The 15154-nt window shown below is 39.4% G+C and overlaps 1 protein-coding gene across 1 annotated transcript in view; it reads left to right on the plus strand.

The window, feature by feature from the left end:
- Positions 1–15154, plus strand: part of hsf4 (heat shock transcription factor 4) — a 56305-nt gene that overhangs the window by 20689 nt on the left and 20462 nt on the right. Inside the window, exons 4-7 of the mRNA XM_039763006.1 lie at positions 247–371; positions 4708–4783; positions 5036–5103; positions 10293–10392. Coding sequence (XP_039618940.1) covers positions 247–371; positions 4708–4783; positions 5036–5103; positions 10293–10392 — 369 coding nt within the window. The remainder of the gene's footprint in view (positions 1–246; positions 372–4707; positions 4784–5035; positions 5104–10292; positions 10393–15154) is intronic.

A 15154-nucleotide genomic window follows, 5' to 3' on the forward strand; every position in this document is an offset into this window, starting at 1 on the left:
GTGGACACTGAATCTATTAGGAAGCAGGCGCTACCCACTATCACACCATACAACCCCTTTCATAACACAATGGGCTTGTATTTATACTTGCTTTAAAGATCTTCAAAGATCAATACCATCAAAGGATTTTTGATGATTATACTGTAATTACAAAGTAATCATATATTTGCCTTGTTTTTTTGCCATATAGAAATGTCTGATCTTAATTTCCTGTCTTCACTTTGCTTTCACTTGAATTCATATTAGGTGTCCATTGTGAAAAGTGAGGAGACAAAGGTCCGCCAAGAGGACCTCAGTAAACTGCTCTATGAGATGCAAGTTCTTCGAAGTCAACAGGAGAGCATGGACTGCCAGATGCAGGATATGAAACAGTTGGTATCAGTTTACTGTCTGCCCCAGTTTTACAAACCTGATATTTCATATTATATAACAAAGTGACCAGAGGTTGAACCCCACACGCCCATCCATAACGTGCTCTCAACACTGGAGTGAGTTACGATTTTCAGATTTTAGCAGTTTCAGCAGCCTAGTGGTGAGAGGACTGCTAAAAGAAGGTATTGATGGTGCCTAGGATGAATATGCTCTATACATTTACAGTACTAAGACTGTAGTACTAGGGTGTTGTACCGTGTTAGCCATTATGAATGTAGTGAGAAGTCAAATAAATTGACACCTTTTATTGGCTAACTAAAAAGATTACAATATGCAAGCTTTCAAGGCAACTCAGGCCCCTTCTTCAGGAACGATGTAATTACATCTTATTATTATCATATTGTACTTTTTAGTTAGCCAATATTACAGTGGTGTGAAAAACTATTTGCCCCCTTCCTGATTTCTTATTCTTTTGCATGTTTGTCACACAAAATGTTTTTGATCATCAAACACATTTAACCATTAGACAAATATAACACAAGTAAACACAAAATGCAGTTTTTAAATGATGGATTTTATTATTTAGGGAGCAAAAAAATCCAAACCTACATGGCCCTGTGTGAAAAAGTAATTGCCCCCTGAACCTAATAACTGGTTGGGCCACCCTTAGCAGCAATAACTGCAATCAAGCGTTTGCGATAACTTGCAATGAGTCTTTTACAGCACTCTGGAGGAATTTTGGCCCACTCATCTTTGCAGAATTGTTGTAATTCAGCTTTATTTGAGGGTTTTCTAGCATGAACCGCCTTTTTAAGGTCATGCCATAGCATCTCAATTGAATTCAGGTCAGGACTTTGACTAGGCCACTCCAAAGTCTTCATTTTGTTTTTCTTCAGCCATTCAGAGGTGGATTTGCTGGTGTGTTTTGGGTCATTGTCCTGTTGCAGCACCCAAGATCGCTTCAGCTTGAGTTGCCGAACAGATGGCCCGACATTCTCCTTCAGGATTTTTTGGTAGACAGTAGAATTCATGGTTCCATCTATCACAGCAAGCCTTCCACATCCTGAAGCAGCAAAACAACCCCAGACCATCACACTACCACCACCATATTTTACTGTTGGTATGATGTTCTTTTTCTGAAATGCTGTGTTCCTTTTACGCCAGATGTAACGGGACATTTGCCTTCCAAAAAGTTCAACTTTTGTCTCATCAGTCCACAAGGTATTTTCCCAAAAGTCTTGGCAATCATTGAGATGTTTCTTAGCAAAATTGAGACGAGCCCTAATGTTCTTTTGCTTAACAGTGGTTTGCGTCTTGGAAATCTGCCATGCAGGCCGTTTTTGCCCAGTCTCTCTCTTATGGTGGAGTTGTGAACACTGACCTTAATTGAGGCAAGTGAGACTTGCAGTTCTTTAGACGTTGTCCTGGGGTCTTTTGTGACCTCTCGGATGAGTCGCCTCTGCGCTTGGGGGTAATTTTGGTCGGCCGGCCACTCTTGGGAAGGTTCACCACTGTTCCATGTTTTTGCCATTTGTGATAATGGCTCTCACTGTGGTTCGCTGGAGTCCCAAAGCTTTAGAAATGGCTTTATAACCTTTACCAGACTGATAGATCTCAATTACTTCTGTTCTCATTTGTTCCTGAATTTCTTTGGATCTTGGCATGATGTCTAGCTTTTGAGGTGCTTTTGGTCTACTTCTCTGTGTCAGGCAGCTCCTATTTAAGTGATTTCTTGATTGAAACAGGTGTGGCAGTAATCAGGCCTGGGGGTGGCTACGGAAATTGAACTCAGGTGTGATACACCACAGTTAGGTTATTTTTTAACAAGGGGGCAATTACTTTTTCACACAGGGCCATGTAGGTTTGGATTTTTTTTCTCCCTAAATAATAAAAATCATCATTTAAAAACTGCATTTTGTGTTTACTTGTGTTATATTTGACTAATGGTTAAATGTGTTTGATGATCAGAAACATTTTGTGTGACAAACATGCAAAAGAATAAGAAATCAGGAAGGGGGCAAATAGTTTTTCACACCACTGTAGGTGTCATTTTGTTTGACTTCTCACTACAGTACTAAGACTGCAATGCTACTTTGGTGTTCAATATGAAATGAACAAAGTACAGGATTTGAAAAATACATTATTGTTCTTCTTGTGAATGCTGTTATACTTGTTTCCCCTATTTGTGACATGGGGCCCTTTATAAGTCCAGATATTCTATATAAGTGCCAAATATGATTTGTTTTGGGGGCCCTAAGCTATAGCTTGTGTAGCTTATACGTAAATCCTGCACTGTGTGTATGCAAAAGTCCACTTGTTGAGTGTTGCTTAACATACATTCTGCTTATACGGCTAATTGTGAATAGGCGGAGTGGGGCTGGTAAAATGTACACGGCTCAGGGGTGTGTTTAATAGTAAAAGGTTAAAAAAACAAGTCAAATGAGTAAAGCAAGCCTTTCTTTAATGAAAAGATGTAGTGTTTTTAAATATACTAATGAACATGTTTCATTATGAACAGCACTTAGTTAGCTGTTGAAACAATATTACAATGAGCAAAATTACAAATTGATAATACAACTGTGTTAGGATATAGTGGATTGGATAATGGATAATACAATTAACACACTTTTAACTGTAAGATAAATCAGACTGGGCGCTGGCCTTTGGCAAAAGTTAATTCAGCCAGTATGATAAAATAAGCAGTTTATGAAAAGTGCCAAAGCAAAAATAAAAGTCAAGTTCTGTCAATTTTCATTAGAAATGTATACTTAAGAAAATGTGAGGATACAGCTAAAACATGAATGTTAAGACTTACCTTTGTATTGTCATTTAGGTGTCTGTAAAGTTTGAATAGAATGAGATCAGATAGATTTAGTTAAAGAGTGAGAGGGATCCAAAGAGGCATTTCTTTTTGGAGTAAGCAAATGGATCATTGTGGTTGCTAGAGGATGTCAAAGCACTAAAGACATTTTGAATAATCACCAAATTCAAAACAAATCAAAAACTGTTGTTGGGTACATCAAACTTGCTGACTGCACTTGCTCATCTCATTGCTGGACCATGTCAATTTACACTCGCTAGACAACAACTTTCCAACACAATCGAGCTCGCCCATTTTTATGACAGCAAACAATGTATTACCTGAGGGGGACGCCGCTGTACGATGAGTAAACAGGTACAATGAGTTTTGCCTGCCTCTGCCATTTTTTTTCCTTCTTACATTCTGTCATGGTACACAAAACATAAGACATCAGACAGGCGAGCTTCTGTTCTGTTTGTCAGGTCCAAAACAGCCGTGTTCCTTATTCCTCATTGCTGTATTAAATACATTGTATTTTTTTATGAGCACTCATTGGTTAAAGACAAAATCACAGTCACGTACATGTTTGCAGTGAGTCACTAGGTATGTCACATTACGCGACTGCCTCTGACTCTCTAAGATTATATGAACGCTATGGCTGAGAATTACTGGAAAAGTCATCAGATGTGACATGGCCTTAAATTCTTTATTTGCGCAAGTACTAATCTCTAACAAATGTTTCCTTTAATTAATAAAAGTTTGGATGCAGTGACAGGCGCAACACTATTCTATCATTATAGCGTGCCTTGATGTCATGGGTCACATGAGACATAATTAAATTAACAACTTGTTTCTGAATAAAACATTTCAGAAAAGGGCTAGGAGATAGTAACACAAGACTAGAATCGAGGTCAGATCAGGCAGGGGAAAAACCAAGAGAAACACAAGTGAACAAAGTACTGGGGAAAATCAAAATCGAGAGTCAAAAAAGAGATCCAAAACCCCAAAAAAAACCTAGCGCTTGGCCTACTTGATAAGCAAACTAACTATCACTGAAGATTTTGAGTTTTATCCACTCAAAGGATATTGCTACACATCGTGATATTTACTGTGGAACTTCTCCTAATGTCTGATGCACTGATCATGTTTATGTGATGCAACTCTGCGCTGTGTAAACAATGGTATGCAAATAAAATAAATTACAAAAAACCCGTAAAGATAAAGTGTAATACTACAGACATTGCCAGTCCTCTCTAAGGAAAATGTTTATGCCTCTCAGAAGAGTGTTGAAGTAAACATGTTCCTGCCTTTACTAAATGTGCAATTCCACCTGCTGTTTTGGTTTTAGGTACTTTTAAGTGTTCTGTTTGGTGAAATATTTGAACTGAAAGATGCAGCTTATTTAGGATCTTGTGAGTTGGTGGGTTGGGACTAGGCCCCACAGCCTATAGTATATACAGTATATGAAATACACCAGATTTAAAAGTCTTTTTGCCCCTGTATCTCAGTGTTTGTATTTTATTCTTTAATTTTAGTCAAAATGAAGTTCTCTGGAGAGAGGTGGTCTCCCTGAGACAGAATCACACTCATCAACAAAAAGTTATGAACAAGGTCAGTATCTGCAAAGCAAACTCACCATGTGCTTTGTACTAACTGAAATATGTGTTACACCACCTGCCAACATGCTACTTCTTGAGGAAGATGGACTGGAGTGTATTGCTGGTACTGATAAAGGAGGGACACCTCTGGTGCTGTCCAGTAAGACTAAACTCTGTGCTTCCTGCTACCCTGTCTACTCTTTATGTTGCTGCCATTTGCTCTGTCGCAGGGCTCATGCACTTTGCTTTTGATCTCTGTTTACAGCTAATCCAGTTCCTGTTCACCCACATTCAGTCCAACCCCCACAGCAGCGTTGGAATGAAACGGAAATTGTGAGTAGCGCAGTTCATGCTTGTGGGAGGGAGTGGGGCACTGGGGGGTGGTGCTAGCTGTTAATTTTCTTAGCGAATTGCAGGGATCAGCTTGAATGAGTCACCTGACTGATCCCAAGTTGCTGCAGCCACAGTGAATTGAGGGGAACCGCTGAGTCAGATCTGCTGACTCGTCTGTTTGGAGGCCTCTGTTGATGATGTTCTATGGAAAGAGCCCTGTCAGCTAGGCCCTTTGAATTTATTTTATTTATTTATTTTACGTTTTGCCCTAACTGAAGCAGATAAGTAGAAGAATGCAGTAAGCATGCTGGAAATGAAAAGACAGGAGCTTCTTTTGGAAGGACTGCACTGGTGCAAACCTGCACATGATAATCACTCAGCTTTACTATTTACTGTCATCAAGAAACTTAAGCTCTTTTTCAGTCCTGTTACTTTGTATGTATTTTTTTAGTTGGAAAGAAATCTATTAACCTCTGTTCTTTTCCAAAACCTTTTTGTGTTATGTGTATGCCAGACAGGAAACCAGAGTTTCCCTTCTGGATTTTTGATGTCCATTTTTTGTTTTTGATTCGTTGATTATCATTATTCATGTTAATATTATTATCTATTTTTACTATTTATCTAATTATGTATTTTTGTCAATTCGGATTATTTAGTTTCTATGTTTGAAAGTGTGTTCTGCCTTGTATTTTGTGGTTGGTTCACCAAGAAGCAGGGACACCAGTCAATCACTGTGAAAGGCTAGCTCCCAGTCCTATAAGGGCTGCTAGGAACTGCAGTCCCCGATTATACGTTCTGTTTTGAATACTCTGCGTCCACAAAATAGCAAAGGGTGAGGTCTTTAAAAATAGTCCAGAATGCAGTTAAGCTTGGCCCCAGGAAAATGCAAGACTATAGACCTCACCAGGCCTCAAAATAGATATAATTTTAAACACTTCAATCTTGATGTCACCTCTTCATCTCCGTATTACAGAAGCTTATTCCATCCATCCATCCATTTTCTAACCCGCTGAATCCGAACACAGGGTCACAGGTATCTGCTGGAGCCAATCCCAGCGAACACAGGGCACAAGGCAGGAACCAATCCCGGGCAGGATGCCAACCCACCGCAGGACACACGCAAACACACCCACACACCAAGCACACACTAGGGCCAATTTAGAATCGCCAGTCCACCTAACCTGCATGTCTTTAGACTGTGGGAGGAAACCGGAGCGCCTGGAGGAAACCCACACAGACAAGGGGAGAACATGCAAGCGAGGGAGGCGAACCCGGGTCTCTTAACTGCGAGGCTGCAGCGCTACCACTGCGCCACCCCAGCTTATTCCTACACTCAAAAAAAATGTGTTGGATTATTTTGCAAAACTTTATTTTTTTTTATCTTTTCACAATACTTTTCTGAAGTAACTTAATAATTATTGTGAATTGAATACTTTTGCAAAATAAAGCAGTTCTTTTGTGTAATAATGCAGTTTTTTTTGGGGTGTGGGAATAGGCTTCCATACCTTTTTGTTAAAATAAAATGGTTCAGTTTAAGTCCCTCCTCATAGCTCATACCTCTCCGTCTTGGAATCTTTCTAGTGGCTCTCCTGTGGACTTACTCTAGTGCTATGATGTCTTTTTTGTAATATGGAGACCAAAACTGTACACAGTACTCCAGGTGAGGCCTCACTAGTGTTTTATATAAATTAAGTATAACTTCCCTTGACTTGTCCTTTACACATCGTGATATATAATCTAACATACTACTGTACATAACCTTATCCTTCTTTATTAACATCTACACTTTTTGAAATAATTTTAAGCTTACTAAAAAGAACTCTTAGCCCTAAAAGATCAAATTTTAATCATGTCGCTCCAGTCTCCGCTTGTTGGCAGCTTAAGTTCACATCTTTAGAATAGGCTGCATTAGAAAGGCAAACAGTATTATTAAAGGCCTCGGCCATCTTGCAAAGACACTTTCTCACCCCTGCTTGTGACAAATGGTACAGGGTCGCTAGCAGTCAGACCAGTAGATTCAGGAAAAACACCTAAGCACAAGTCATAAGGCTGCTGAACAGTCAATCACAAAAACAAATTTTGTAACATCACAGTGTATACTGCATTATAAAATACTTGCATGCTAAGTATAATTTTTATTTATTCATTTATGCATTTATTTATTATATTTGGCATTGTATTTTTGTCAACTGATCTAAGGAGAACACATGAAAATAAATTTGATTAGATGTAGAAACTGTGTTAAGATAACATAAGGTAAGGTTAAGGGACCTAAGAAAAATGCATCTCTAAGACAGGGATTTTCACTCATGCTCCTTGAGAGCCGCAGTGGCCGCAGGTTTTCAATCCTGACTAGAAGACAGTCACTGCTGTTAATGAAACTTGGTGTTTAGCTGTTTTGCTTGTTTCATTCATCCAAAACAAATTTTAACTACATTGTAAAGTTTTCTTTTCTAAGAATATTACCACATATTTTGTGAACCAGAACAGATTTGCATTTCATAATCCTCTCCCTTTTCTCTGTCATTTATTTCTAAATATTTTATTAACACAGTCACTTCATGATGCAGGGATGCACGGTGGCACAGTGGTAGCGCTGCTGCCTCGCAGTAAGGAGACCTGCGTTTGATTCCCAGGTCCTCCCTGCATGGAGTTTTCATGTTCTCCCCGTGTCTGCGTGGGTTTCTTCCTGGGTGCTCCAGTTTCCTCCCACAGTCCAAAGACAAGCAGGTTAGGTGCATTGGCAATCCTAAATTGTCCCTAGTGTGTGCTTGGTGTGTGTGCGTGTGCCCTGTGGTGGGCTGGCGCCCTGCCCGGGATTTATTCCTGCCTTGCGCTCTGTGCTAGCTGGGATTGGTTCCAGCAGACACCCGTGACCCTGTGTTAGGATATAGCGGGTTGGATAATGACTGAGTGACTGACTGATGCACATTCACCATTGTAAATTGAACCAAGTTAGCTATTGAGAGGGTGGTTTCTTTGTAATTTGCATTTTGTTATTAACTACGGCTGGTTAAGAAAACAGAAAACAATTAAAACTTAATCGCAACTGCTTGAAAATAAAATGGACAATTAAGGATTCTGAAGTGTAACAAGTGAGTTAATTAAAATGAATCCCAAAAAACATATTGCTTTAGCAGCAAATAAATGAGTTCTAATTAAGATCTTGGTTGAAGTGAAAACCTGCAGTCACTATGGCCCTTCAGGACTCAGGCTCCATGCCAGAAGAGGACCTTGCCAAGCAACTTTTGAAACTTTTAAACTGTATCGTTTAGCCCTAAAAAGACCCCTACTACAGTAGTAACATCCTAAAAGAGATCAAGCTTGAATGTTTTGCTTTCACCTTAACTCTCCTAGGACACTGTATGCCATTGCCTTCAAGCTAGGAATTGAACAAACAATACTGAACACAACAACAGGGAGGCTGGGAATGGTTCGGGGTCCACCTCCAAAGGGCTGTGTTTGGTGCAGGCAGTCTGAAACTCTCTGGTTAATTTGTGTTTTCAAAATACCGACCTTGCTCAGTTGGAGGACTTGTTTATCTGTTTGGACTGCAATGATGTGTGTCTTTGGGACATCCTTACGGCACCACCGTGGGATTCTAAAAGTGAAGAAATGTGTTCAAAAATTATGAAAGGTTAAAATGCAGAGGGAGAAATAGATGGGAAGGGGAAACAATAATATTTAAAAAAGAAATAATCACCTCTTTTGCACTTTTAATAATCTACTGTGTTACAGTTAATTAGCTTGATGATGGTACAAATACAAAAGATGATTATTCAACCTTTCTCCTATGGACACCTGAATAGGTTCTGCTGGCACCATTTGTCTTTAGAGATCACACAATTAGCTGAATGGACACTGTCTGTGCACATTGACAGTGTTTCTCAAAAGTTCATGTTAAAAGAAGTCTCTCTCTAGTCGATCCCATAGTTGTATTGCACTACTACTAACAAACTCCATTATTTTCTTCACAACACTGTTAGTGTGTTGAATGATTCTGCTCAGTTGGAAGAATCTGAATGCACACTCTGTAACTCAATAGGAAAATGAGGTGTTATCGGAACAAAAAAAATCAAATTTTCCTTGCATAAAACAGTGCAGTTTCTTTAGAATCTGGCAAGATTTCATTAATGTTATTCTAATGTAGGTTTGCTATACTCCCATGTTTTTAATTACTATAAGATAGTATAGTACAGTCAATGGTTATTTCTAATTAGCTCTCTGTTGTGAGTCTGGCTTTTAGCTTGGTTTCTGTGATATATGGGGTCAATTGCATGACTTCTTTAAATCTTGTAGTTTTGTTTTACTGAAGCTTATGTACAATTAACATATTTTATAACTTTTTCTATAATACAAATATTTGCAAGAAAAAGTTTTATACAGTGGACAAAGTGCATTGCTATATGACACAGTATGTCTAATTTCAAGGTTTACTATACTCAAGTCTGTCCCATCTTTGCAGTGGCTAGCATATTATAACCACTGTGTCTGTCATGGCACACTTTTCAAGTAGCTACATTCACACATTTATAGACATAATCTGGTCTCCATAACATAGACCTCTCATCCATGAGCATACATAACAGCAACCTTAACTTGAATGTGAAATGAATGGGCCATCCAGAGTAAGGCAGATCTGTTTGGATAGGGGGGACTGAGTCACTTCAACAGGAAGGACAGCTGAAAGTCTGAAGTTCCCCAATGTTTCCAGTCAGACAGTCTTCCCATTTCCTATCTGGGATGTTCTTTATTTGTACTTGCTTGGTGTATCGTGCTCCTCCAGAACAGCTAAACCAGATACTTCCCTCTTGACTCACTGCCTCACAACACATATGTAAATGTGTGTACCCTGCATCCAGTTCTTTATGGTATGAGAGATGTGGAGCTGAGGATATAGTATTGATTTCAGACCAGTCCAGATCATTCATGTTCTGAAAGGTTCATTATGTGGGCTCCAGACTATCACTCCTCTTTACAATACACAATCTCAGGCATCACCTATGCACAGCCATCTTTTCTTCTCTCACAATACATATATTGTATAAGGTTCCTCTAATTCATAAACACAGGCAGCTCCATTAACTTCTCTAAAATAACATGCATATCTTATGTGCTACTTGATGTTTCTGTACTTCATACACCATGAATGAAATACATAGCACTTGTTCTGTTTTTACTCCTCACAGACCTCTGATGCTGGATGATGGGTCAACTTCCCCTCCGATTTCCAAATTTGGCCACCTACTGTCAATGGAAGATCTTCATGAAACCTACTTTATTCAGTCAGTAAGTACAAAATCAGATAAGGCAGCTAAAAGCACACAGGATGTCCCCGTCATAACAAGTAAAAGCCATTATTGGTACTTGTGAATGGGTAGGAATCACAAAGCAGGCCTTTGAGTGAAGATTATCCCAAGAGATAATCTAACAGGCATTTGAAAAAAAGCACACTATGCAAAAACAATTTAAATCAGTGCATTTTAATTTTATTCAAAGAGGTGAAACGTAAGGTAAACTTGCTAAATGAGCTGATTGTAAAGACACACAACCCATTTTAAAGTGTTTAGAAATGGCAGTAGTTCATAAAGCATCAGTGATGCAGCCAATTTCATAGTACTTGAACCCTAGTTGTGTTGCGTATAGAGTTAAGATGTTTTCTCTGTGTCTTTTTGCTCCATCACTTTGGGTTCCATCACAATATCCAAATACTGTACGCACTCAACAGCAACCTTATCAAATATGCTTAATCCAATTCAGGGTCAAGGAGATGGTAGCCACTGCCTTTCCTGAGTGCAAGGCAGGAAACAGACCTGGGGCCTAATGCATAATGCTGTGTGCAGAATTCACACTAAATCATGGCGTACGAACAAAAAAATCCAGATGCATAAATCTGTGCGTTCAGCAAGTTCCATGCACTTCCCCTTTACAAATCCGAACGAATGTGAAATTTAACGCATGTGCACACGCCTACAGCCCCACCATGAGTTTTTGCAAATTTTAATATGCAAACAATATAAATACCATCTTCCATTCAGTATTTGGTTAAAAAACAATTAAAAAGGCACATGAGAAAAAGAAGAACTTCAGCAAATGCGAAGTGGAGGCAAGGAAAAACGTACTATTTGCTGGCTTGCACAGTGGTATAAGAAACAAAAGCATGGCGGAGACACTCGAAACATCAAGTTCACAAAGTCGCACTGTTCCCGAAAGAAAAAAGAAGTGGTCAGATATCACAGTTGACATTCAGAGGCAAGTTGTAGCCCACCATCTGTTTATTCTGTTTCAGGCAATATTACAAAAACTGACCCCCGTGTAATGCTCAGGCGATGATGGTGCTGCTGTGCCGAGTAGTCTTCGGGTGCTGGCCTCACACACACCTCTGCCATGGAAACTGCAGGGTGGCCATCTGGCTGTGTGCTGACGGATGCTGTTCAGGAGTCACAAAATGGAATAGTGGATGCTGTAAGAGATGTGTCCAATGAATTAAGGAATATAAGGGCTGTACTATGTGATATTGACCACAAATTAAATGAACTGGTTAAAAAATAAATGCTGCATCTGATTACCTGTTTTTACATTCTGCTAATTACAATTAAATGAAGTTGTAACGCTGTACAACTTGGCTGATCATTTGGTGGGTCATGGTCAGGCTCATCATAGTACCTCTCTTCAGGTACATACTTGCACACTGTGGCACACTTTCTGTGCACTATAAAGCAGCACATTAATAAACTGGAAATGCTTTCGACTTACATAAGCAAATTGATTATCTGAATGCGTCTTTATAGCGTAGTGACAGCACTGAGCACCACAACGGACTGGTTGTTGCTCTTTACTTTGGGATGGCTCACTATCCTTAAAAGGACTCCTTGCCTTTTGCCACACTAGTTGGAAAATGCATCTGTGACTGTGCGGATCTATCATTTTTATAGATTCTCCAGCTATTGATGATGTAATGTCAGCTCATTCATTTGGTGATTCATCCCTGGCTGATGTAACGTGTCCGGAATTATTGCAATTGCAATGAGCATGCAGTTAACCATTTTGATCACATCTGGAAAACCAGACGTTGCTGCAAATTGCTCATTGATGTTTCCCAGTTCAACCATGGTGTAAGGAAATCTTATCTATCTGGATCACAAGTGGATAATACCATCCTACAGCTGGAATGGCGTTACTCAGTGATGACTGAGAAATACCCGATCATCAGCAAGTTCACGTTGAAAAGCTCCAGTGTATAAAATCCTGAGAGTGGGTAGAACTTTCGCAGGAAGAGCACAATTCCTCAAAGTCTGCCTTTGTAAAGCTGGCGCCAGTTCAGAACACAGCTCCAAGAGGATAGCACTTGGAAATTGACATCGACTTAGAAACTAGTCATTATTATCTGTAAATACATACACCCTTCTATTTCTTCCATTTGCAAGTCTTCAAACAATGCTAAAGCAACCATGATAGTAGGAATTTCAGATAGTTTGGCTTTTCCATGCACCATTATATTGTTACAGAAGGATTACAATTAAGTGAATTAAATTTGTAAACGATATGCAATTAATTTCAGTACATTTGATAAAACCTGCATCATAGATGTGAATCTAAAATAGAAAAGCAGACCACAGAAACAGTAGCACTGCTGTGACACTGGGTGCCTGCAGTTTGCAAAAACCGAGCAGAAACGTGCATACGCAAGGTAGGGGGCTACCGTGAAAATGTGCATGGCTTTACGGCAAGTTTAGTTTTTAAACCTTTTGAAGTAAGAGTGGAAATGGGCGAATACAACATCTTTGTGCATATGCACCGTTTATACATGAGGCCCCAGGTCAGGGCAAAGCAGTACTGATTCCTAATAGTAAACTGGCTCGTCATCAATGAATGTTCATGTTTGCTTTCTGCACTGTGTTCAGTACTTCAAACTCCTGCGTTGGAAAATGGATGGTTGACAATCATTCAGGATTTTTCAATTGGAATGAGTGGCACAAAGAGTGAATGTATTACCATTTTACTGCACGTTTCTACAGTGGACACCATCCCAAGGTGCTTAACAAGAGTACTGAACAATTGGTAGGTTTTCTTTTAATAGTTTTAATTACAGGAAGCTTAACAACTTGCTTAGGGTTGTACAGCAAGTCATTGGTGGGAATGAAACAGCGTGGTAGTTTACTGTCCATCGCCTAGGCCACAAAACCAAATTGCCTATATGATTATACAGACCACATGATACAATTGAGCCTAACTGTCACTTACCTTTAAGAGCTGAAGTTACAGGGTGCCTTCTGCATGGATGCAATGAACATTCTTTCTTTACTTGCCTTCATATACAGTTGTGTTCATAAGTTTACATACCCTGGCAGAATTTGTAAGATATTTACTATACTTTAAAGAAAAGGTGACTGAACAGGCAATAAACATTTACTGTACTTTCAATGGAATCCAAGTTAAATTATAAGACATCACAGAATAGCCCAACCATTTAACAAAACACAGTAATAAGGAAAATAATGAGATGGTCCCTGTTCTAGATTTTGCATACCCTTAGTTCTTAATACCGTTTATTGACCCCTTTACCATCAATGATGGTATGCAGTCTTTTGTTATAGTTGTGGATGAGGCCCTTGATTTTCTCAGGTGGTAGAGCGGCCCATTCTTCTTGGCAAAAAGCCTCCAGGTCTTGTAATTTCTTGATTTGCCTTGTATGAACTGTATGTCTGAGATCTCAATGAAATTGAAGTCAGGAGACTGTGATGGCCACTTCACCACCTTCACTTTTCTTTGCTGTGCCAACTGAAAGGTCAACTTGGATTTGGATTTTCCAACATGACAATGATCCAAAATACAAGTGCATCAAATGCGCAGCTTCCAGACTGATGAATGCAAGTTGTCCTCCAATATTTTCTGGTAACACACTGCAGTCATCTTGCCATCAATTTTTACAAAGTTACCTGTGCCACTGTAGCTCATAGACCCTGAGAACATCAGAGATCCACCTTCATGCTTCACAGTTGGGATGGTTTACTTTACGTCATGGGCCTTGTTGCGTCCTCTCCAAATATAGCATTTATGTGACCATAAAGTTCAATTTTGCTCTAATCACTCCAAAGGACTTTGTTCCAAAGGTTTTGTGGCTTGTCTAGATGCTATTTGACATCTTGTATTTGGGCTGTTTTGTGACGTTGGCACAGTAAAGGCTTTTTTTCTTGCAACTCAACTACGCAACACCACTAATTTGCAAAGAAGCCTGTATCTCAGCCAAAGTGGCTTGTGGATTTTTCTTGGTAGCTCGACAAATGATCCTGGCAGTTGTGGGTGAAATCTTGGTTGGTCTACCTGACTGTGGCCTGGTAATAACGGGGCTCCTAACTTTCCACTTTTTTTATCAGAATTTCAACACTACTTGCAGGCATTTTCAGATCTCAGGAAATCTTTTGATATCCTTTTACTGATTTAAACAAACTAACAACTTTTTCTCGCAGGTCCTTTGACAGTTTCTCTCCCCATGGCTTGCTATCCAGCAAAGTCTGTGCAGCTCTGCCTGAATTTAAATTGACTATTTATATACAGATACTGATTATAATCCAAACGGTTACAGGTGTGGACACTCTCCCTTAATTACCCCTAATTTGAACATCTGTGTGTCATCCTGTATGTATATTATCATCCCCAACATTCAAGGGCATGTAAACATTTGATCAGGCCCATTTGGGCGATTTCAGTTACCACTATAATTTTTAAAAGGGCACACACAATTATGTGATAATAAATTGCCTTGCATGAGCACACTCCCTAATTAAAATAAAAGTTTTCTGGATGATTCCTTATATTTTCCAAACAATAACCAATATTTCACAAATTCTGCCAGGGTATGTAAACTTAAGAGCACGACTGTATTTCTCATAAACCCTTGGTGGAGAAGACAAAAGCAGACAGTATCATACCACAGCTGCCCATGGTCAAAAATAGTCAACAAGCACACTGGGGCTCCACTTGCCTTAGTATCTCTTTTCCATATCAGAAATGTCCTGATGAAACCACTCGCCATGCTCGTAACACACCG

The sequence above is a fragment of the Polypterus senegalus genome, chromosome 9, assembly GCF_016835505.1.
Source record: "Polypterus senegalus isolate Bchr_013 chromosome 9, ASM1683550v1, whole genome shotgun sequence".
Lineage (NCBI taxonomy): Eukaryota > Metazoa > Chordata > Cladistia > Polypteriformes > Polypteridae > Polypterus > Polypterus senegalus.